The sequence below is a fragment of the Lynx canadensis genome, chromosome D1 (assembly GCF_007474595.2).
Source record: "Lynx canadensis isolate LIC74 chromosome D1, mLynCan4.pri.v2, whole genome shotgun sequence".
NCBI lineage: Eukaryota > Metazoa > Chordata > Mammalia > Carnivora > Felidae > Lynx > Lynx canadensis.
Window position 1 is genome coordinate 15912086 of NC_044312.2, and position 24937 is coordinate 15937022.

The following is a 24937-nucleotide window of genomic DNA, read 5'->3' on the forward strand; positions in this document are numbered from 1 at the left end:
GAAAAAATCAGATCGTGAAAGTTAAATATAGAAATAAGCAAAGACCATTTCGTTTTTAGCGGAAGAAATATCAATTGTTGTAAGCCTAGGAGTAGAGATAAATTGCCTAATGCATACTGAAAACCCACAGCACGCTACTGATCAGGTTCCTGTCCTGGTTTGCCCTTCCATCTCCAGTGAAGGCTTGCTGTTTGTTTATTTGTAGCTGAGGAATTCCCGCTTCCAGCTCTAAGTCCTAGAAGCCTGAGCGAGCGCCATCTTACGTTCATGGTGAATGGGAACTCATTGGCTGGCCTAGAGATTTATGGGAAATGTGTAGCTATTGTCATATTATTTTTCACTCAGTGCCGCATCACAATGAGTAGATGGGTTCCTCCGTTGACTTTAGTAATTCTTTCTATTTAACCTATTCTTTAAAGGCAATAGAAATATGTCAACAGATAAATGTATTCCAGCTGAACATTTTTATTTTTAAAGCTTTCTGGTTTTAGCTGCCCCCAAATCAGGCCAACTTGTCCAGTCGGTGGCTTTGTAACCATTTTGCTAAAAACACCTTGCGCCTTAGAACAGGAATGGAAAAGTGTCACCCAAAGCCTTTTAAACGTATTGTATTCGAGACACGGGGAGAGACCTGACTGTGGCTATGTTACAGCTGTCCTGCCTGCCCCTCTGTGTCTGATACCTGTCCTCTCTGCAGCCCCTCCCCCTAGGTCTGGATGGAGGATACTTTAAAGTGAAATGACAGACCAGGAGAATAACAACAACATCTCAAGTAACCCCTTTGCTGCTCTTTTTGGCTCCCTGGCTGATGCCAAGCAGTTTGCAGCAATCCAAAAAGAGCAGCTGAAGCAGCAATCTGGTAAGTAGAGGGGCCAATAGCAGCAGATGAGATGACCTAGAATGGGGTCTTCCCGGATGAAGTCTTCTTTGGGTCCGTAATTGCAATTGGAATTGAGGTTTGGGGCAGAAGTCATTTTTTGTTTGTTTAGGGCATAAATTGGGGGTGGGGGTGTTCATTTTTGTTATCTGTTTTGTTTTTGGGTCCTATCCTCCCCCTGCATGAAAAGAGACCAGTTAACAGGTGGTTCCGTAGTAACAGACGCCAGTCGTGGTTCCAAAGCTGTCAAGTTGTTTCTTTTAAAAATCACCTAGTAAAAGATATTTAAAGAAATCTTTTTAACATAGGAAGCTGAGGTTGTAGGCATAGGTGTGGAAAGCACACTATATGCAGCTATAGAAAGCAGATGTGTAAAAGGAAGAATATTCTAAAAGCTTTTTGGCTTTTTGGTAGACAAATAAATGAAAGTTGTTCTTAAGCTCAATGCTTCAGAGTCCATCCCAAACAAAATACCTCTCCCATTTTGTAGAATGGCCACTTTCATAGCGTACTGCTATTAGAACAGATTTCTAAGAAAACCTGCATGTGAAAATAATAATAATAATAATAACAACAACAACAACAATAATATCTCACTAATCAGAAAAATGGTGTTCCTCATCTCGGACCAAAATTAAGGTCAAGGCTAGCTTCCTCCTATGAGAAGACATATAGCCAAGAAGAATTGGGATGATATTTCTCAAAATTAGTCTTCTGAGGATATTCACAGTCTTTCAAGCCAGAAGTTGCTGTCCTTCTCTCTCCAAAAAGAATAATAGTTTTGTTTGGAAAGGAGAAATGTTTGTCTTTTCCCTTTATTTTATTTCAAAAGTGTTCATATGCATAGCTGACTTGTGGCCTTGCACTCCGATCAGGACTGAATTAAAGGGAGGTAAGGGCAAGATGGATGAGTAGTAGACAGGGTGATGGATGAAGCTAGGGAGAAATCCATGTAACGCTGACTTTCTAACATGATAGAAGGAGGCAGCTCTGGGTCTCAGTCTCTGAAATCTCTTCCTGATGCCAGGATATAGGAGGAGAAAGCTTGAATTAGGAGACTGCAGGAGACAAAGGGGGGGTGAGAAATAAGAAAAATAAGGAAATGGGAAAATAAGATTTATGAGTGTATGGTTGAGGGGAATTCTGCTACATAGGTTCTTAGCTCCTGTCTCACTCGGGGTTCAGAGGAGAACTTAGCCATATAGGAGAGCAACAGAATGTTTGTCCTTCTGGCTGGCGGCAGACATCCCAACTGGCTGGAATTGGGAGGGTTGCAGGCACCAGCAGTGGGGACAGATCAGGTACATGCCCTTCTGTTACTGTTTTGGCTCCTCCTCATCTTCGTTTGTTTACACTGAGTTTGCCACCAGATCTAACCTGTTTTCCGCCACCACCTAGTGCTGTGCCAGAACCTTTGACCTCCTACGTTGAGCCTCACGTTGGCGAAACTCACCACCCGAAGCAACTCTTACATTCTGAGAATTTTGCCTGGACTTTCAGAACAATCACTGTGTCGGCAGAGAAAAACAGATGCGGGCTCGTGTGGCTTTTACTTATTTATTTTTTTCGCGTGGCTTTCAGCGAGCGGCACCTCACTGCTTCTCCTTCGGCAGGAGTTCCTTTCTGAGGGGCACTCATTCAGGCTGCTTTAGAAAAATGTAAAGAGATCCAGTCAATAAGAAAATAGTAACAAATCAGAGGGGGAAAAAAAGATTTGAACAAGCAATTTATATACAATAATCAAATGATTTAAAGAATCCAGTCTTGGGGCGCCAAGGTGGCTCAGTCGGTTAAGCATCCAACTCCTGGTTTCAGCTCAGGTCATGATCTCACAGTTTGTGATTCAAGCCTTAAGCTGGGCTCCAAGCTGAGAGCACAGAGCCTGCTTGGGATTCTTTCTGTCCCTCCCCTGCTTGCGCTTTCTCTCTCTCTCTCTCTCTCTCTCTCTCTCTCTCTCTCTCTCTCTCTGTCTCTCTTTCTCTCTCTCTCAAAATAAGTAAATAAACTTAAAAAAAAATCCAGTCTCACTAATAATTAGAATACTACCCATTAAAAAAACAATTAGGTTAGGGGCACCCGAGTGGCTCAGTCGATTGAGTCTCCAACCTTTGATTTCAGCTCGGGTCATGATCTTAATGGTTCGTGAGTTCGAGCCCCATGTCAGGCTCTGCACTGACAGCACAGAGCCTCCTTGAGATTCTCTGTCTTCCTCTCTCTCTGCCCTTCTGCTTGCTCTCTCTCTCACTCTCTCTTCAAAATGAGTAAACTTAAAAAAAATAATATTTAGGTTTTTACCTATGAAATTTGTGAAGTTTTTTGTTTTTTTTTTTTATGTTTATCTTTCAGAGAAAGCAGTGGAGGGGCGAAGGGTGGGGAGACAGAGGATCTGAGGCAGGCTGTTTGCTGACAGCAGTGAGCCCAATGCAGGGCTTAAACTCATGAACCATGAGATCATGACCTGAGCCAAAGTCGGACCCTCAGCTGACTGAGCCACCCAGGCGCCCCTGAAATTTGTGATGGGCTTGTAAATGAGAGCAACCTTTCTGAGAATAATTTGGTAGTATATGTTAACTTTTAAATGTGCAAGCTCTTTAACTCAGCAATTGTGCTTCTACAAATTTACCTTACAGAAATACTCAGACAGGTGTACAAAAAGAGTACTATTCGGTGCAGTAGTGTTTGAAATCATGAAAAGTTGGAAACAGCCCAAATGTTCATCACTTGAGAAGTAGCTACACAAATCAGAGTGTGTGCATACAATGCAATACAGTGAGCTATTGCAAAGAATGAGGTAGGCCTATAAATGACCTAACAGAGAAAGGTGTTGGTGCTGATTAAGTTTGAAAAGCAGTGTATATAGTATGATACCCCTTCCTCTTTTGTAACTGAAAATCCTAGCAATAAACATTAGCATCTCAGAATAGAAAAAAATATCTGGAATGCTTTGCTATTAATAGATTATTAAAACATATGTGTTCTCTTAAAATCAGGAAAAAGCGTGTCTTTGAAATAATTAAAGGCATGTTGATCTATTAGGTAAATCTTCGTTCACTAGGATTCTGTAGGGAACATAGTTGCCATTTTTCCTAATAGGGAGTGCAATCAATTAATGAATAGAAAGAATAAAACTTTTGATGTGTAAAATGTGGTAGGATTTCAGCCAGGGATCTCAGAATCCTATACTTAAGACGTTGCCTGAGGCAGCTCAGTAGCTAAAAAAACACAAATAATCCAATTAAAAAATGGGCAGAAGGTCTGTACAGACATTATCCCAAGGAAGACATGCAGATGACCAACAAGTACATGAAAAGGTGCTCAGCATTACTCATCGTCCAAGAAATGCAAATCAAAACCACAGGGAGGTATCACCTCACACCTGTTAGAATGGCTGTAATCAAAAAACAAAAAATAACAAGTTGGTGAGGATGTGGAGGAAAGGGAACCCTTGTGTGCTGTCGGTGGGAATGTAAATTGGTGCAGCCACTATGGAAAAACAGTATAGAGGTTCCTCAAAAAATTAAAAATAGAACTACCATATGATCCAGCAACTCCACTTCTGGAGATTTCTCCAAAGGAAATGAAAACACTAACTTAAAAAGATACATGCACCCCCATGTTCATTGCAGCATTGCTTACAATGGCCAAGACATGGAAATATCCTGTGTCCGTTGATGAATGCGTGGACAAAGAAGATATGATACACACATACACACACACACACACACGTTTGTTGCCACTTGCAACAACATGGACAAACCTTGAGGGTATTGTGTAAAGTGAAATAAGTCAGACGGTAAAAGACCAATACAAACAAACAGATGTTCTCAGTTATATGTGAAATCTAAAAAAAGGAGAGAAAGCTCTCAGATAAACAGATTGGTGGTTGCCCAGAGTGGGTACGGGGGATCAAAAGGTACAAACATCAGTTAGAAATAAATAAGTCCTGGGGGTGTAATGAACAGCATGGTGACTGTGGCTCCTAATACTGTATTGCATATTTGCAAGTTACTAAGAGAGTACATCTTAAAGGTTCTTGACACAAGAGAAAATAGTTTTTTTAATTATATGGTGACAGATGTTAACTAGACTTACTGTGGTGATCATTTAGCAATGTATACATACATCAAATCATTATGTTGTATGCCTAAAACTAATATAATGTTGCATGTCATTTCTATCTCAAGTTTTTAAAAAAGATGGTGCCTGACTTGAGATGTTTACTAATTAGATGATTAACTTGTTTCACATCCGAAATTGTCTTCCTCTTGGTTACTTTTATCATTTTTGATAGGATACTTGGTTCCCTCCTACGGAGAGGAGTTTAACTGTTAATGGCTTATATTTTCTGGCAGATGAACTCCCAGCTACCCCAGATGACTCGGATAATAGTGTGTCAGAAAGCCTGGATGAATTTGATTACTCTGTGGCTGAGATTAGCCGCTCATTCCGTTCACAGCAGGAAATATGTGAGCAACTCAACATCAATCACATGATCCAAAGGATCTTCCTCATTACTCTGGACAACAGTGAGTTACAGGGGCACCTGGGTGGCTCAGTTGGTTAAATGTCCAACTCTTGATTTCAGCTCACGTCACGATCTCCTGGCTGTGAGATGGAGACCCCTGTCGCGCCCCCCACCCCACCCCATGCCACACACACACACACACACACACACACACACACGCTGGGCATGGAGCCTGCTTAAGATTCTCTCTCCCTCTCCCCCTCCCCCGTGCACACATGCTCTCTCAAAAGACAAACAAACAAACAATGGATTACAGACTTGCAGCCAGTTTTCATAACTCTGCCCTTCCTGCTTGGGCTGGCAACTTGCTCTTAGAAATCTATTGTATCTGGTGTTTAAACAAATCCACTATACTCCCTGGAACACAAGATTGATATTTCAGTGAAGCTTCTGATGTGACCTAAAAATAGTATTTAGACACAGGTGCAGCTTTCATTATCCTTTTGGTACTGACTGGGCCATGTAGCTTCTTGTCTTCACTACCTTGAAAGGGAAGTGGGAATGGCAGCCAAACCCTTTTTCTTTTCCGAGGTGAACTAAACATTTAGATGGAAACCTCAAGAGGTGTCGGTGTTTTCCTTCTGTGTCCTCTCTATAGTTAAACCCCAAGATTGGTGCCAGTGTCTGGGATGTATTCTTTAAATGTCATGATGTTAGGTTTATAACCGAGCCCATGCTTTTGGACTCTTTAAATTAAAGATTTAAATCTTTAGCTACTATTTTGTGTGTCAAGATTATTCTGATATTACCGGAGCTCTACTTGGAGTTGAAAAGAAATGCTGTCAAAATCAGCTGTCCATATAAGACAGAAGCGTTATCCTTAACCTACCAGATTAAAACCATTTCCCAGGTGACCCAAGCTTGAAAAGTGGGAATGGCATCCCCAGCCGTTGTGTGTATTTGGAAGAAATGGCGGTAGACCTGGAAGATCAAGACTGGCTTGATATGAACAATGTTGAGCAGGTACCATTCTTACGTTTTTTTCTTATGCCTTCAGCAAAAATTGGCCACTTTTCTGCAACCATGACTTTGCTTAGCTCCATCTCTTAACGTTGTTTGTGGTGTGCCTCTTTTGGAATCTTCTCATTTACCAGGGCCACATATCCAGATATACCCTTTCTTTAAGGCCCAGTTAAAATGCCATCTTATTTATGAAGCCTTGCCAAGTAGGAGTTGTTATTCTCTCCTCTGAATTCCTGGAGTAATCTATCTATGCCTCTCTGATGGGAATTGTCACCTTCTGTCACATGTAGTGGCTTTTTTATGTACCTGTCTTATCTCCCCTATCAGATCTTTAACTTCTCGAGGGCAGGGCCCATGCCTTTCTTCTTCATATCGTTTGCAAAATCAGTGTGTTTTGCTTTATAAGTGCCTAATGAACATTAAAAGAATAAGAGTTTGCTAGGGAAGACACTCCACAACTTGTAGTTTAACTTTCTGTGTTTAAATTATCTTTATGTAAGTCTGAATGAGGCCAGCAATCACACAGAGAAGCAGATTTCGTATATAAGTTGAATCGCTAATTCTCCACACCATTCGACAAAGCTGTTTTCGTGCTTACTCTGTGCCAGGCTTATACTAGACAGACACTTGAACTCTGTTTAGGATAACTGTACGGTTGCTCCTTGAACAACATGGGAGTTAGGGGCAGTTGAAAATTTGCATGTAACTCATGACTCCAAAAACTTAACTAGAAGCCTACTGTTGACCAGAAGCCTCACCGATAACAAACAAAGTCAGCTAGGGAAAAGAAAATATTACAAAGAAAATCATAAGCAAGAGAAAAAAATACATTTACGATAGCATTCTGTATTAAAAAAAATCCACGTCAAACCCATATTGTTCAAAGATCAACGGCATAGAGGTGCTGGGTGGCTCAGTCAGTTGAGCATCTGACTTCAGCTCAGGTCACAATCTCACGGTTGGTGGGATCGAGCCCTGCGTTAGGCTCTGCGCTGACAGCTCAGAGCCTGGAGCCTGCTTCAGATTGTGTCTCCCTCTATCTCTGCCCCTCCCCCACTCACACTCTGTCTCCATCTCTTAAAAATAAATGTTAAAAAAAATTTTTTTTTTAAAACAAAGATCAATAGCATATACAGTTATATTTACATATATAATACTTTCTAAAATAGTAAGTGGGGTCCTTTATTCCCCCTTCACTCTACATCCTGTGATTCTCACAATAACCTGTGTCCAGATTACCTTTTCATATTGATGTTTTAAGATGAATTCTGCAGTTGCTTAGTGTTTTGTTTATATGTTTTTCTTAAAGGCTGTCTTCGCTCGCTTATTACTTCAGGATCCAGGCAACCACTTGATTAACATGACTTCTTCTACAACATTGAATCTCTCTGCTGATCGAGATGCAGGGGAGAGGCACATTTTTTGTTACCTTTATTCCTGCTTCCAAAGAGCTAAGGAAGAGGTAAAGGAATACTCGCTATTGAGAACTGTGTGGTCATCTTGGGTTTGACTTCAATATGTAAGCCAGAGAGTTGGATCACTGGCTTTTTATGTCAGTTTATATACATCATATTGTATCTGGAACTAGGTATTACAGGCACTATTTGATGTCTAAAACTTTCGTCTCTCCTTTCTGTTGCTTGGGGTCTACTCCTTTCCCTAATTAACCAGTATCCCCTGTTCTCTTTACAAACCTCTTAAAAAATCATACTGTTGGGAGCACCTGGGTGGTTCAGTTGGTTAAGTGTCTGACTTCAGTTCAGGTCATGATCTCACAGTCCGTGAGGTCATCCGCCATGTTGGGCTCTATGCTGACAGCTGAGAGCCTGGACCCTGCTTCAGATTCTTGTCTCTCTCTCTCTCTCTCTCTCTCTCTCTCTCTCTCTCTCTCTCTCTCTCTCCCCCTCTGCCCCTTCCCCACTCATACTCTCTCTCTCAAAAATAAAACATTAAAAAAAATCACATCCTTGAAGCACATAGGTGGCTCATTCAGTTGAATGACTGACTCTTGATTTCAGCTCAGGTCATGATCTCACAGTCGTGGGATCAAGCCTCGCATTGGGCTCTGTACTAGGTGTGGATCCTGCTTGGGATTCTCTCTCTCCTATCTCCCTCTGCCCCTACCCCACTCGTGCTTTCTCTCTGTCTCTCTCAAAATAAATAAATAAACCTAAAATTTTAAAAAAGCATGCCTTTAGGGACACCTGGGTGGCTCAGTCATTTAAGCGTCCGACTTCAGTTTAGGTCATGATCTCACGGTTCGTGGGTTCAAGCCCCACGTCGGGCTCTGTGCTGACAGCTCAGAGCCTGGATCTTGCTTTGGATTCTGTGTCTCCCTCTCTCTCTGCCCTTCCTCATCCATGCTCTATCAGCGTCTCTTAAGAATGAATAAACGTTTAAAAATTTCAAAAAAAAAAGCATACCTTTAGAAAAGGTCTGGGGGAAAATAAAAGGTCTAATAAATTCATTTCCACCAAGGTATAAATAATAGAGTAGTCTAAGCTTGGTCACTTCTAGGATTAGAATCCTAGCATATAGGTGACTCCTTAAACCAAAGGATGATCTCTCCTGAATTTTCAAGCATCCACGGGACAGCAGTATTGTTTGGGAATACATTGTCTTTTTCATTCTATTTGTTGTGTCCTCCTTTGTTCAGGTCATAGAGCTAGACTCTCCCCTCTCTTCTTCATTCTATTTCCAGATTACCAAAGTTCCAGAGAACCTGCTCCCCTTTGCAGTACAGTGCAGGAACCTCACTGTGTCCAATACCCGAACAGTTCTCCTCACCCCAGAGATCTATGTTGACCAAAACATCCATGAGCAACTGGTAGATTTGATGTTGGAAGCCATCCAAGGAGCCCGTGAGTACATAAGCAAGATTTGTGCGTTTCTGCGTTCTGACTTCACAATTTAAAATTCCTTTAATTGGGGCGCCTGGGTGGCGCAGTCGGTTAAGCGTCTGACTTCAGCCAGGTCACGATCTCGCGGTCCGTGAGTTCGAGCCCCGCGTCAGGCTCTGGGCTGATGGCTCAGAGCCTGGAGCCTGTTTGCGATTCTGTGTCTCCCTCTCTCTCTGCCCCTCCCCCATTCATGCTCTGTCTCTCTGTCCCAAAAATAAATAAACGTTGAAAAAAAAATTTTTTTTTTTTAAAATAAAAAATAAAATTCCTTTAATTGCTTTAGAAAGCCTCAGAGCCACTACGGTGCCAGAAGAGAGCTCATAACTTGACCTTTGGGGTTCAATACCAGTGGAATTATCAGAAGTATGAGAAAAGTAGAGATCCATTGTATAAAAGCATATAAAAATTGCTGTGCACTTCTTCTCTCATTTGTCATCTGTTAGATTTTGAAGATGTAACTGAGTTTCTGGAAGAGGTCATTGAAGCCTTGATATTGGATGAGGAAGTTCGAACATTTCCAGAAGTCATGATTCCAGTGTTTGATATTTTATTGAGCCGAATAAAAGACCTAGAACTCTGTCAGATCCTGTTTTATGCATATCTGGATATTCTTCTCTATTTCACTAGGCAGAAAGATATGGCAAAGGTAAGTCTGAAAAGTGGTATGTATTCATGTGAGCTGGACGTTTACTACTTGATGCATCCCTATCGTGAGGGCATTCAAATATTCCCTATCAAATAAAAGATACACTGGCCGTTGTATAGACTTAACTCTTTGAGACCCTCTCATCTCACCACCTTTATCTCCTCATACAGATGAATAAGAACTTGTTTTCTTTTATAGGTTTTTGTAGAATACATTCAGCCCAAGGACCCTAGCAACGGGCAGATGTATCAGAAGACCTTGCTGGGAGTAATCCTCAATGTCTCCTGCTTACTAAAGACTCCGGGTGTAGTAGAAAATCATGGCTACTTCCTGAATCCATCTCGTTCCAGTCCCCAGGAGATCAAAGTGCAAGAGGCCAACATCCATCAGGTGGAACTGTTTACCACTGTATCCCCGTGCCCTGATCTTAGATTAAGTCGAGTTTCCTCGGGAAGCAGATGCAGATCAGGCTGCTTGAGCCTCTTTGGGAAAGCAGATTGATCTGCTTGGCTTTCTACTGTAATCATGTAAAGAAATTGTCCTCTTTTTAGCATGGGTGAAGGAAGAGGAGAAACCTGTGTGCGGCTTAAGAGTAAGCTGCTGCTCTTCTGTGGCACAGCCACTTCCTCTCATTGTTGCCTTCATTGTTGTCACTAAGCTCTTTTTTTTATTTTATTTATTTTTGAGAGAGACAGAGAGACAGAGACAGAGCATGGGTGGAGGGAAGGGCAGAGAGGGAGATACAGAATCCAAAGCAGGCTCCAGGCTCCAAGCTGTCAACACGGAGCCTGCTGCAGGGCTCAGACCCACAGACCGCGAGATCATGACCTGAGCCGAAGTCGGATGTTTAACCGACTGAGCCACCCAGGTGCCCCACCACTAAGCTATTTCTTCCAACCTTAGCTCCTAAAATCTTGGGCTGAACTCTAGCTTATAAACCATTTTTTTCCCTTTCTTTCCTTCCACATGGCTTCTTAGTGTAATTTATAGTAGAAGTCTGGCCAACATGAGGCAGTAAATGGTTGAGTCAGGGGTGGTTTAAATCCCCCATCATCGCACTCTAAGGCAGGGATTGACAAATTACTGCAGTGGCCAGATCCAACCTGCTACCTGTTTTAGTAAATAGTTCTATTGAACATCGCTATGCGCATTCATAAATGTATTTGTGGCTTGATTTCATGCCACAGTGGTAGGGTCCAATAGTTGCCACACCCACCACATAGCTTGCAAAGCCAAAAATATTTATCACCTGGCCCTTTGCAGACAAAGTTTACTGACCCCTATTCTAAAGCTACATGAATGCGATGTGCGGTTTGGCGGCTCCTCAGGGAATCTCTCATAAGTGCCCACAATTTTTTTTTTTTTTTTTTTTTAATCAGAACTAGGGCATAAAGCACAGGGAGAGTGAGGGAAAAGATTAGGATTAGGTTATTTTTGGAAATTGCCAGGGGCTAAGGTTTGGGAGTAACAAATATGAGGATTGTGAAAGTGGAATGTTCTGTGGTTGTGTTTTCTGGTTAAACAGTTCATGGCTCAGTTCCATGAAAAGATCTACCAGATGCTGAAGAACTTACTCCAGCTCTCTCCAGAAACCAAACACTGTATCTTGTCCTGGCTTGGAAACTGTTTGCATGCAAATGCAGGCCGCACCAAGATTTGGGCCAATCAGATGCCAGAAATCTTCTTCCAAATGTATGCCTCGGATGCCTTCTTTCTGAATCTGGGTGCTGCTCTCCTGAAGCTGTGCCAGCCATTTTGCAAACCCAGATCCTCTCGGCTCCTCACCTTTAATCCCACTTACTGTGCCCTGAAGGAGTTGAATGATGAAGAACGAAAAATTAAAAATGTACACATGAGAGGTAGGGGAGCACTGGGCTTTTCAAGACAGTGTGTGTGTGTGTGTGTGTGTGTGTGTGTGTGTGTGTGTGTGTGTGTGTGTAACATCTAAGGCGTTCACTTTTATCCTTTTTCACAAAGGTGCTTCTTTCTCAAGATGAGGCAGAAAGAAGAGCTGGTATAACTAAGATGTTTAAAAAAACTGGTAGCTTTTAGATGTTGTGCCTTAGTGAGACCCTTCTGAATTTAGCAGCCTTGGGTATTGATTGATTCATTCTTTCTAAAAATAAATAAAGCACAATCCCTGTTTTGTGTTTTAACCCAAAGTCTCCAGAAGAAGGCAGATAATATTAACAGATAATCATAATATGGTATAGGGCTTAACTACGGGAGCACAGAGGAAGGACTGAGTAGTAAATTCTACAGAAGGTGGAAGTCTTCGTGGCCGAGTCTGGAAAGATGAGTTGGGTTTAAAGTATGAAGGTACAAAGCTATGAAAGGCCTGGCTGGGGAAGAGTGGGAAGCTCAGTGGGTCTAGAACAGGGGGGAAAGGCATTTGGGGCAGGGATATGGGAATTGGCAGGAAATGAGACGAGGGCGGGAGAATATTGGGGCCGGTTTGGAGAAAACAATGCAGAGAAATCAAAATATAAGTCATTCAAAATGAATCACTCTTTAAAAAAAAAAGAAAAAACGAATCACTCCTAATTTTGGTGTATTCTCTCTGTTTTGTGACTCTTCTAATTATAAAAGCGATACCTGCTCAAAAGCAAATAATCTTAAATACAGAAAAGCACAAATACATACAGATGATCCACTGTCTATCACTGGGAAAAACTCCAGTGTTTTCTATGTTTGTTTTTTAAAAGAAATTACTAACAAAAACACAAAAAAAAAAATTTTTTTTTTTTTTTTAAATCCTCACTGATAGCAGTATGGAAGTTGAGCTAGAGGAAGGGGACACTGGAGACCCCAGACAGAAGTCCGTGCCAAGTCATTTACTGTTCCTTTTACCCTCTTTGAGGTTTGGACAAAGAAACTTGTTTGATCCCAGCTGTGCAGGAGCCAAAGTTTCCCCAGAACTACAACCTTGTGACGGAGAACCTTGTCCTGACAGAGTACACCTTGTACTTGGGATTTCACAGGTAACTGTTCTGATATGATTAAGAAAGAACTGTTTCGTGGCGTTGATAACCAGGAGGTTGAAAGTGAGTCTCCCTTTATTCTGCACGCTCCCATTAGGATCTCACAGGAATGGTGGTTGTATGCGTTTGTGTTTACATGAATTGGCTTTATCCAAATAACCTGAATTTACTTTTCATTCTTGACCTGCTACACTTCTCAAAAAGTAAAGACGCACTACTGTTGTTCTCTAAACTTGAAATTTTGTAAATCGCTGTCTTCCTGTTGTGATCTGTGATAGTGGAATTGTTTTCTTTTAACTTTCCACTTCCTGTTCTTGAATTTTCATGACTTACTACTCCTGATGGAAAAAAGACAAAGCTCTACTCTCTGATACAGGGACAAAATTGACAAAATTAAAGATGTTTGTATGGGATTCCAGTAAGATGAGTAGGACCACAAAAGATCAAAGATCAAAAGGATTCTAGAAGTGGGAACATTTAAGAACTAGAATGTCTGACTTCCAAAAATGGTTCTGGTTCTGGCTGGCCACAAGTCATTCTCTGAGTTTCACCCCTCTGGTTTAACTGATTGTGAGTGCAAGTATAACTGAGGGAAGAAAGATGATAACAGTCGGTAGGAAGAGTTCCTGAGGATAGCAGTTTTTAGTGTCTTTTCGGGATACTTACATGGGCACAGAGCATGTTTTAAACCTCAGCAAATCTCTAGAAAAATGAGATTATATCTTTATCAGATAGTTTTTCTGTCCCTATCATTGACGTTTTAAATGAGGTACTAGATAACAATGCAGCTTGTGTTCAGCCTGTTCAATCACCTAGCTTCAGACCCAGGAATGAATGTCATCTGGTTTCCCCCATATTGGCTAGCTAACCCTAGACGCTATCTGTAGGACCAAAGAAGATGGCTTTGGACTGTACCCATAGAGACAGCTATCCATAACATTGAATTATGGGGCTTCCTTTCATTAGAGAACATTTGGCTGACCCTTTGTGAAGAACAATTTTATGTCAAACAGCAGAGGCATGGAAGCTGTTCTCAGGTTGCATCCCAGGTGGCTGCCGGTTTATATGTGGTCGTTACTAATCTAGAGGCCTCTTTCACCAGCTTTAGTTCTCAACTAACCGTAGAAAGACTGTCCATATAACCACATCCAAGTAGAATCATTGCAACGGTACAGCGTCGAAGTATCCTGCTAGGCCTTTCGTACTTGGTCTCATAGTCATTTTACATGATAACAGCCCCTTCTACTCCCTGTCCGGCCAAGCTGCTGTTCTTTGGACTGTGCATTTCAGCTGAAGTGTGCTATTTGTAATTAGCGTCATTTATGTCAAATACCGGGTAACATTTTCCCGATGCTATGTCCCTTGCCCTGTCAGCGATTTTTGTGAGTGCCTTTTGTGTCATCGCGATTGCAGCGCCCTATATCCTAAAAGAGAATACTAGAATAAGTAAATGAGGACTTGTTTTTCCAACAGTCTGTACTCAGCTGTCCTATATGAGGCTCCTGACCTGGTGTCTTCTGCTTTCTTGGGGGCAGGTTGCATGATCAGATGGTAAAAATCAACCAAAATCTGCATCGGCTGCAGGTTGCCTGGCGGGATGCTCAGCAGAGTTCTAGCCCTGCTGCTGACAACCTTCGTGAGCAGTTTGAACGACTGATGACCATCTATCTTTCTACCAAGACTGCCATGACCGAGCCACAGATGCTCCAAAATTGTCTGAATTTGCAGGTGTCCATGGCTGTTCTACTCGTTCAGTTGGCCATAGGCAATGAGGGCTCACAGCCAATAGAGCTAACTTTTCCTTTGCCAGATGGCTACAGCTCTTTGGCTTATGTGCCAGGTAAGCAGGCTCTCCCTCGGGAACTGCCTATTTATAACTGTCTGAGTTTAACTGGGTCACTTCAGAAGTTTAATCCTCAAAATACCCTTTCCACTGTTTTTGGAGAAACAAATATGTAGCTACTATCTACTGGTCGAAGTATGGGAGAACTAACAGCTTTTTCCTCAGCCGTGTGTCCCCACTTCTTTGTGTACTAGAAAATAATCTTCAAAGGATTAAGTGCAGCCAGGGTTTTCAGAGCTGTTTAGTCTTAGCATTCATGTTGTTTTTGTTGTTCAGCATACAAATTTATCTGCATGCCTCGCCCAGTGCTATTCTTCAGAGGGAAAAAAAAATCACCTCCTGTTGGTTAACCCACAAGGGAGGTTTGTTGGTGTGGAGTTGGCCGATATTGTCCATGAAGATCAGGTTATGTGTTGTTGATCGCTGTATCGGTTATCTGTTGCTGAGTAACCAATCACCCTAAAACGTAGCACCTCAAAACAAACATTATCTCACACAGTTTTCTGAGGATCAGGAATCCAGGAGTGGCTTGGCCTCATGGTTCTGCCTCTGGGTCTTTTAGGAGGTTGCAGCCAAGCTGTCAGTCAGGGCCACAGGCATATGAGGACTCGACCAGGACTGGAGGATCTGCTTACAAGCCTGGTCATGTGGTTGTTGGCAAACCCTGATTGCCTCCTTTCCAGGTCACACGGATCTCTCCTGAGTACTGTTCGTAATATGGCAGCTGGCTTTCTCCAGAGCTAGTGACCAAAATGGAAGCTATAGGCTTTTGTAACCTAACCATAGAAATGATACACCATTGCTTCTGTATGCTTCTACCCTAGAAGAGTGTAGGAGGGGACACACAAGGGCATGAATGCCAGGAAGCAAATATAATTGGAGGACCATCCTGGAGACTGATGACCATAGTCATCTAATCTAATGTATTCATCTTTATTAAAGATCGTGGGGTCGCCTAGGTGGCTCAGTCGGTTGAGTGTCCGACTTCAGCTCAGGTCATGATCTCACGGCTTGGCTCTTGAGTTCGAGCCCCGCATTGGGTTCTCTGCTGTCGGCATAGAGCCCACTTCATATCCTCTGTCCCCGTCTCTCTGTCCTTCCCCAGCTTGTTCGTTTTCTCTAAATAAATAAATAAATAAATAAGCTTAAATAAATAAATAAAAGGTTATTTAATGCACAGTTAACCTTGAGTATGGAAAAGAATGTAAATCAGTGTAGTTTCTTAAATTGCACTGGTGGGTTTAACAGTATTTTGTGTCTCTGCTATTCTCATATTTACTAGGATAGAAATAAAAATTGACTTAGATTTAAAGGAGATTCTACACTTATGAACTGGTCACCATTCCTAGCATCTACAAAACATTTGGGATTTTTTAACCTTTACTGGGTAGAGCAAAAGGAAGGAATTTCAATATTGCTTAGTACAGAAAGTTAGGTGTTTCACTAATTACAGTGAGTATTTTCTCTTTCAGAATTTTTTGCAGATAACTTGGGTGACTTCCTCATTTTTCTCCGCCGCTTTGCTGATGACATCTTGGAGACGTCAGCAGATTCCCTGGAACATGTCCTCCACTTTATCACCATTTTCACTGGAAGCATAGAAAGGTGAAAGGCTGAGAGCTTGGCTCTGACACTGTTTAGAGGTGCAAAACCAAGCAACGCACACGCCTGAATCATAAGGGGTTGCCTTCAGAAGTTGTGTTAGCATTAATGAATCACGTGGCCATCCTTATGGGTAGCCCACAAATCCCACCCTTGAGAGGCACAATAAGCAAAGGACTTCGCCCACAGAGAATTTGAACCTGCATGTAAGATACCTGATGGGAGTTCCACTGCTAGTCCCTGGTTAAAATAGTTCCCTTAATGCCAGAAACCTTACCAGTGGCAGGCAGCTTCTAATGAGCTAATAATTGTATGCTAACAAAGTTTACCCTTGAAATTCTGAGTTGCATGGGTAGTAAACATACGTAGATGCTTTCTGATCTCATCTTTTCATTCATAGCTTCTGGTCCTCTTTCTCAAAGAAAGATGCTCACTGACCTGTAGAGTTGCTTCTCTGGGTTTTTTGTTTTTTGTTTTGTTTCGTTTTGGTATCTAGGCCAAAGGAAGCTGTGTACATAAGTGAAGATTTCTACACAAAGAAAATGATGCATAGTCCCCTGAGCCACATCAGTGAGAAGTAGGTAGAAGCCAGTCCTTTGCTGAGCTGAGCAGACCTAATGAAAAATCCTGAGTCAACAGGTGTTTATTAGGTACATGTGGGATGCATTATATAACAGTAACCTAGAATAACTGCATCCCGGACCTTTTTCTCAGAAAGCTTTGGAAGGCAAGTTTATCTTCAGTGAAACCGTCAGAGAATAGTAGGCAGTAAACAATGGATTATTATAGACAAGTACATATTAAATAGAAACTTAAGTACTCATCCTCATACTTGGTAAGCTGTTATCTCAAAAGCTGAATGATGTACCCTGCATTATCCCCCCCAGAAATTGCCAAGACTTGAAACTTCAGAGTCTTGTTTTTCTCTGTAACAGTGATAGAGGGTGTTTGGCTCCTCATGTGGAGGAAATAGTCATGAATTTGAGAGGTAAGTTCTCTACCTGCTCATCTTGCTTTCTGCCCTTTTTGCAGGATGAAGAATCCCCACCTGAGGGCCAAACTGGCTGAGGTATTGGAAGCAGTGATGCCTCACCTGGATCAGACCCCAAACCCCTTGGTATCCAGTGTGTTCCACCGGAAACGTGTGTTCTGCAACTTTCCCTATGCACCCCACCTTGCAGAAGCTCTAATCAAGGTCTTTGTGGACATTGAGTTTACAGGTAACACAGCCTAGAACTGAGAAGCGCCATCATTTATTGAATATCTGCTGTGTGCCGGTCTTGATGCTGAGTGCTTTTTTTTTTTTTTTTTTTTTACATTGCCTCATTAATTTGTCACCATCTGGCAAGTTTTCCTGTACTGTCTTCATTGTACATATAAGGATGTGAGTGCTCGAGAAGATGAATTGTCTGTCTCTTACAACCACGTGGTAGAATCCGTTTGATTCTGTCTCACATCAAAACATATGCTCTTACCAATTTTATTATATGCTTGATTTAATCATGCTCAAACAAAGCAGGCTGTCCGATCACAACCTAGGTCTTTATTTTTTTGTGCCTCATAATTGCAGAATAGTGGGATGGTTCTTTTTTTTTTTTTTTTTTCCTTGTTTTTCAGTAAACTCTATCTCCAACATCGGCCTCAAACTCATGACCCTGAGATCAAGAGTAAACTACCCCATCTCAGTAAACAGTATATGTTAAGCGGTTATTTAAGACCCCCTTTAAAAGAGATGTCCTACCATTCAGTAATAAATATGACTAACATTTAAAGAGACATTTAACATTGTACTGACTGCCTTTCCTATTTGGATTTTGGTTTTGTCACTTGCTCACCTCTGAGCCTTAGTTTCCTCATCCATAAAACGGGTTGAAGTGATGACTGACATAGTGCATGTAAACCTTCATAATACATACACTGTCACACAATAAGGTACTGCATTTAACTCACATAACCATTTCAGCCCTTCACTTGCACTGGTAGAGAATGTATTACAATTCCTGTTTTATTTCTGAATTTGCAAGTTGAAAATGTTAAAAGACTTGTATTAAGTGGAGCCTAGATGTTCTGACTACAAATCCCACGTTCTTCTTTTATTATATGACCCAAGCTACAGAGATCAAGTGGTTCCTCTGATAGGTCAAAACAGTGTAAGCATCAGGTTTTTAGCCCCTGACCTGATTTACCAGTTGGTTTCACAGCTTGGATGTTAGCCATGAAGAATGTGGGTGTTACTTAGTTTCCCATTTTGCAACAATTGTCACTGCCACTGCCACAGTGGCCAGTTCAGAGGCCTCATTCAAAGTCTGAAAGTACTCTACATTTGGATATTGAGGCCTTTGTTTCCCCTGGCTTTTATTCTACAACTTAGACCATGTCCTTTCCAGCATAAGGTACCCTTTACATCTGTCTCCCTCTTGTTCTGTCAGTAAGGAAATAAGTAAACACTTGGCTGTAACTCTGGGCCTTTATAAACTCCCCAGGGCAGATTTTGCCAGTAGTTTTGACACATTCAGAATGAAATAAAATAGCTCCACGTGGACATAAGCTCTTACTCTTTCTCTAATAGCACTACCTTTGCTGGGTTTTTGCTCTTGCCCTTTTCCAGGAGACCCCCATCAGTTTGAACAGAAGTTTAATTACCGACGTCCCATGTATCCTATCCTAAGGTATATGTGGGGAACGGATACCTATCGAGAGAGCATTAAGGTGAGAGAGCTTTCACTGAAGCCAAAGCTGATTGACCCAGAGTTTTACTTCAGATAAGTCCCAGTGAGTTTTGGTTCAGTCCTAAAATGCTTTTGTCTTGGGCTGGGACTTACAGGATCTGGCTGACTATGCCTCAAAGAATTTAGAAGCCATGAATCCCCCACTTTTCCTCCGCTTTCTTAACCTGCTAATGAATGATGCCATCTTCCTTCTGGATGAAGCCATACAGGTGAGAATAGATAAAGAAATAATTTTTAAAACGTATTTAACTGCCCCTAATTCATCAAATAATGATCAGTACATACTTTTTACCATCAAATTATAATAGAGCAATCCTTATGCCCCTAGTAGCAGTTTGGACACCAAAAATTTCTGAGTAGTAGTGTACCACCCACCTTGCCATTGCAGAGCTTGATAGGTGTTGTTCCATTAGAGATCAAGATCACGGGCCATTGAAGCCTCGTAAGCTAGGATGATATTTTGGCAGAGTGGAAAAGAAAGTGTGTTGGGGCGCTTGGGTAGCTCGGTTGGTTAAGCGTCCAACTCTTGATTTTGGCTCAGGCCATGATCCCATGATCCTTGGGATCAACCTCCAAGTCGGGCTCTGCACTGACAGTGAGGAAGGAGCCTGCTTGGGATTCTCACTCTCCCTCTCTCTGCCCCTCCCCCACTCATGCATACATGTGCGCTCTTTCTCAAAATAAGTAAATAAACTTTAAAAACGAAAACGAAAACAAGGTAGAAGAAAGTGTGATGAGGCCAAACTAAGGTACACTGGCAGGATTCATCAGGCCAGCACCACAAAAAGAAATCAAGAGGACCTTGCGTTTGGTCAGTGACTTTCAGCCACCTTCCATCCCATCTCATCAGTAACAGTGACTCACACAGGCAACGATTCTTATCCCTTTCCTAAAAGATCCTGATTTTTGCACCACTATTTGGGGGGGCGAAAAAATCTCTGGTTTAGGTTACTTTTTCACATAAACACTACCAAGTCACCAATACGCCCTCTGTCCATGGCCTCCCAGATCTTTATATTTGAAACATAAGTTTCCCAAAGTATACACCAGGGTGCCTGTCAGCAACTTCAGTGCATCATATCCTTACCCACCCCTTACGGAGCTGCTTATTGCTACTATTAAAACTCTCCCTTCTCTGTGACAGGTGTCAGATAGATAAGGCAGTGACCCAAAGGGAGAGGAAGCTGGTGAACAGTGAAGGTAGTCTGTTGAACAGACACAAGGTCCTCAGAGTGATTAGCAGCACCCCAGTAACTTGTCTTTAATTTGTGAGAAAAGCTCCTGCTTTTTTCATAAGCCCATACTTTGAGATTTTAGATAGGTTTTCTTAGAAAACAAGAACAAGTCCTGTAAGAAACAGCCCCTTCTAAGCGAGAGCCATGTGACACAGAGAATGACACCAGATGGCATTGTCATAGGACTGTAAGAAGGAGAAGTAGACAGTGTTTAATATTTATGCTTCTCCTTCCAGACAGCTTGCATATTTGATAGAGCTTTGTTTTTTGATAGGCAGTTTTGGAGTCTGGTTTTTTGTTTTGTTTTGTTTTCCATTTTTCAGGAAGGATTCATTCTTTTTTTCACTTCAGCCTGTTTATTTTTGCCTAGGTTTCCTACATTACACTATTTACCCCCCTTTCTACTTCACAGGCCACACTGTGCAGACTAGAACTACCCGTAAGTCGACCCAAGCTCCGTCTATATAGAGCTCCAGCCCTATGCTGAGAAATAAAGGCTCGTGTTTCTCGCATAGTGCCTGGTTTTCCCAACTTAGTAAACTAGATTTTAAGCAGAACCACTTAAGTACCATCTTCCCTTCAAATGCACTTTCGTCTCTGATACGTTTCACCTCTGATTTCTGTAGTATCTGAGCAAGATAAAGATTCAACAGATTGAGAAAGACCGAGGCGAATGGGATAGTCTGACTCCAGAAGCCCGCCGAGAGAAGGAGGCTGGCCTGCAGATGTTTGGACAGCTGGCACGTTTCCATAACATCATGTCCAATGAAACAATTGGTACCCTTGCCTTTCTGACATCAGGTAAGGACCCAAAGCACTGTCTTCCCAAAAAGTCCAGTGGTCAAGACCTGCTTCATGTGAGGGATCAGCCCAGATGAAACCAAGAGTTCAGACTCTGGTGATGTGTGCTCCATCAGGAAATGAATCACTAGAGAAGCTTCAAGATGCCCATTGTTGACATGGGAAATGTTCACCCTCACACCGCTACCAGAAAGCATAAGTTGGTATGATTTTTCTTGAGGACAAGGTAGCCATATAAATATATGTGGGGGGGTGTGAGTGTGTGTGTGTGCGTGTGCGCGTGTGTGTTAACCTGAAGAATATTCTTGAACTCTGGTTAAATGTGGTAGGTCCACATTTATCTCCACTCCCTCTAGAGCTAGTGTCCCAATTCAGTAGCCACTTGCCACATGTAGCTATTGGACATTTTTAATTGGGCTAGTCTGGGGGCGCCTGGGTGGCTCAGGCAGTTGAGCATCCAACTCTTGATTTCGTTGCAAGTCGTGATCTCACAGTTTCATGAATTCGAGCCCCACAGCAGGCTCTGCCCTGACAACGTGGAGACTGCCTGGGATTCTACCCCCCCTTGCCAAATGAATAAAAATTGTTTTTTAATAAATAAATGTGGCTAGTCTGAATTGAGATACATAAAACACCTCAAGACTTAGTATTTTTAATGTAAAATATTTCATTAATAATTTTATATTGATTACATGTAAAATGATAACCAAGGATCACCAGACATTTGAGGAAATCCTCCAACATGAATCATAGATATTTGATGAAAACTTAAAAAAAAAATCTTTAGGGGCGCCTGGGTGGCTCAGTTGGTTGAGCATCCAACTTCGGCTCAGGCCGTGATCTCACGGTCTGTGAGTTCGAGCCCCGTGTCAGGCTCTGTGCTGACAACTCAGAGCCTGGAGCCTGCTTCAGATTCTGTGTCTCCTCTCTCTCAGCCCCTCCCCCACTCATGCTCTGTCTCTCTCTGTCTCTCAAAAATAAATAAACGTTAAAAAAAAATTTTTTTTAATAAATTTAAAAAAATAAAAAAAATCTTTATAATCTCAGAGGGATAAGAGAAGATACAACATCCATAAAACAAGAACAAAGAATTATTTAAAGAACAAGAAAGAGCTCTTGGACATTAAAAATATGACAAGTAATTTTTACCTGTCAGAATGGTTAAAAGATCAACTTAAGGGGCTGTTCCATGAAAGCAGAACAGAGAGACTTAGAATGGAAAGGATAAGAAAATAAAGGATCAATGTAGAAAGTCTTAAAAGAGGAAAATGGAGTGGAGGAAATTATCAAAGAATAATACCAAAATTTCTCAAAGACTAAAAGCTTCTACACTGAAAGAGCCATCATGAGCCCAACACAAGGAATTTTTAAATTTTCACACTAAGGTGTTATTGTGACAGGAAATCAAGGTAAAGAGAAGATCCTAAAGGGTCCCAGAGAAAAGTCCGGTCATGTCAATGGTTTAAGTATGAAATGTCTTTGATTTTCATAGCAGTGACAATGGAAGCTGGCACACACTCCTCATGGAAAATAGTTTTGCAGCCTAGAACTCTAGCCAGCCAAATTATCACTTCTGTTTGAGGGTGAACCTGAGGACATTTTTAGACATGAAGGTGTCAGATTTACTTCCGGAATACTCTTTCTTGAGAAGCTACAAAAAGATCTTCTCCATTAAAGTGAGAGAGTAAACCCAGAAGGAGGAAGGTGGAATCCCCTAAGGGAGACACGAGAGAAGTGCCCAGGATGATGGTAAAAGGAGCTTGTGTGACCACCACACAGCAGGCCTATAGAGCCAGGAGTCCAGATGGGAGCTTCCAGAAGGAGCAGTTCGAAAACGAAGGGCTAGAAATGATCCTATCGAGAGCTTTACATTTCTTGGGGAGAGTTTAGGAAGATTGAGTGATTGGTACTCTAAAAATAAGCAAGCCAATTTGTCAATAGTTCTATTAAAAACTGTATATGGGGGCGCCTGGGTGGCGCAGTCGGTTAAGCGTCCGACTTCAGCCAGGTCACGATCTCGCGGTCCGTGAGTTCGAGCCCCGCGTCAGGCTCTGGGCTGATTGATGGCTCAGAGCCTGGAGCCTGCTTCCGATTCTGTGTCTCCCTCTCTCTCTGCCCCTCCCCCATTCATGCTCTGTCTCTCTCTGTCCCAAAAATAAATAAACGGTGAAAAAAAAATTAAAAAAAAAAAAAACTGTATATGTATTACTTTATATACGTAATCATTAGGACACTATGTCACTCTACTGTGAATGATATTTATATAATCTTAATGACTATATACTGGGAGGATTTGTATTTATGAAAGAGAGACAGGAAATAAGAGTTAAACTCTCATCAGTAGTGGTGTCAATATTGACAGTGACTAAAATTATAAGATCCAGAACCAGTAGTACTAAGCAAGCCATATCGTGCTGTTTGGCTTCTTAAAACCTGACAAGGGTTAATGTTTTGTTTTAAATTTCTGTGGAGTTTATGTCTTTTGCCCTAGCAATTCCTTAAAAATTCATTGTAAGGAAGTAGTAAGTCTACAAAATATGTACACAGTGAAATTCATCAATAAGTGAAATGCTGGGGCGTCCGCCTGGTTCAGTCGACGGAGCGCTGCAACTTGGTGTCAGGGCTGTGAGGTGGAGCCCCATGCTGGGTGTGGAGATGACTTAAGAATAAAATCTTTTTTTCAATAAATACAAATAAGTGAAGTGCTTATAGTAGAATGGCTAGCAATAAAGATGAATAACTTAAGGTGAAATCGCACACTGCAAAACTATGTGGTCGTTAAAAAGAGTGCAGGGGCTCCGGGTGGCTTAGTTGGTGGAGCATCTGACTTTTGGTTTTGGCTCAGGTCGTGATCTCACAGTTCATGAGTTCGAGCCCCGCGTCGGGCTCTGTCTGTGCTGACGGCGCGGAGCCTGCTTGCGGTCTCTCTCCCTCCCTCTCTCTCTGACCCTCCCTGGCTTGTGCACGTGCTTGCTCTCTCACTCTCCGTCTCTCAAAAAATAAATACTTTTTTTAAAGAAGTGCAAATCATTGCTATTCGGCAGAAGTCTGTCTGATGGAAATGCTCTGTAAATCTGGACTAATACTGTAGATACTAGCCATGTGTGGCTGTTGAACACTTGCAGTGTGGTTAGTGTGACTGAGAGACTGAATTTTAAATTAAATAGCCTCATGGGGCCAGTGGCTACCATGTTGGACAACACAGGAACATACATTTACTAGAATGGTAAGATAGTTATGATATAGTTAACTGAAAAAGTAAGTTACAGAATATGTACACCATGATAATCATTTTGTTTTAAAAATGTGTACGTAAATATGGACAAAAGCTAAAAGGAAGTATTAGCAAAATGTTAACAGTGTTTATTTCTGGGTGCTAGGTTTATATTTTGTTGTTGCTCACCGCAGTTCTCTAACACAACTGCAATGAAAATGTATTACTTGTATAATTTAAAAACTATTTCCCAGAGGTCTCCAAATGAAACTCTAAGACATAATAAAAGATGGTTTATAGGTTGAGTTTTCATAGACTTTGCCTTTTTTTCTAGAGATCAAATCACTCTTTGTGCATCCTTTCCTGGCTGAGCGCATCATCTCCATGTTGAACTACTTCCTGCAGCACCTGGTTGGCCCCAAGATGGGGGCCTTAAAAGTCAAGGACTTCAGTGAATTTGACTTCAAACCCCAGCAGCTCGTATCAGATATCTGCACTATCTACTTAAATCTTGGGTACCTGAGATTTAACTGGGCAAGCCAGAGGGAATGCTAATGTTTTAATTTGGGATTTTGATAATGGAATGACTGGTGATTATGTGCGAATAGAAAAATGGTTCAT

General features: G+C 41.7%; 1 protein-coding gene across 1 annotated transcript in view; it reads left to right on the forward strand.

Moving 5' to 3' along the window:
- Nucleotides 1-24937, forward strand: part of UBE4A (ubiquitination factor E4A) — a 35626-nt gene that overhangs the window by 4367 nt on the left and 6322 nt on the right. The window contains exons 2-17 of the mRNA XM_030331733.1: nt 698-859; nt 5230-5403; nt 6253-6365; nt 7675-7827; nt 9067-9226; nt 9709-9911; nt 10110-10301; nt 11437-11770; nt 12772-12892; nt 14428-14732; nt 16208-16340; nt 17370-17557; nt 18946-19046; nt 19162-19275; nt 20928-21102; nt 24651-24831. Of these exons, the coding sequence (XP_030187593.1) occupies nt 739-859; nt 5230-5403; nt 6253-6365; nt 7675-7827; nt 9067-9226; nt 9709-9911; nt 10110-10301; nt 11437-11770; nt 12772-12892; nt 14428-14732; nt 16208-16340; nt 17370-17557; nt 18946-19046; nt 19162-19275; nt 20928-21102; nt 24651-24831 (2768 nt within the window). The 5' untranslated portion in view covers nt 698-738. The remainder of the gene's footprint in view (nt 1-697; nt 860-5229; nt 5404-6252; nt 6366-7674; nt 7828-9066; nt 9227-9708; nt 9912-10109; nt 10302-11436; nt 11771-12771; nt 12893-14427; nt 14733-16207; nt 16341-17369; nt 17558-18945; nt 19047-19161; nt 19276-20927; nt 21103-24650; nt 24832-24937) is intronic.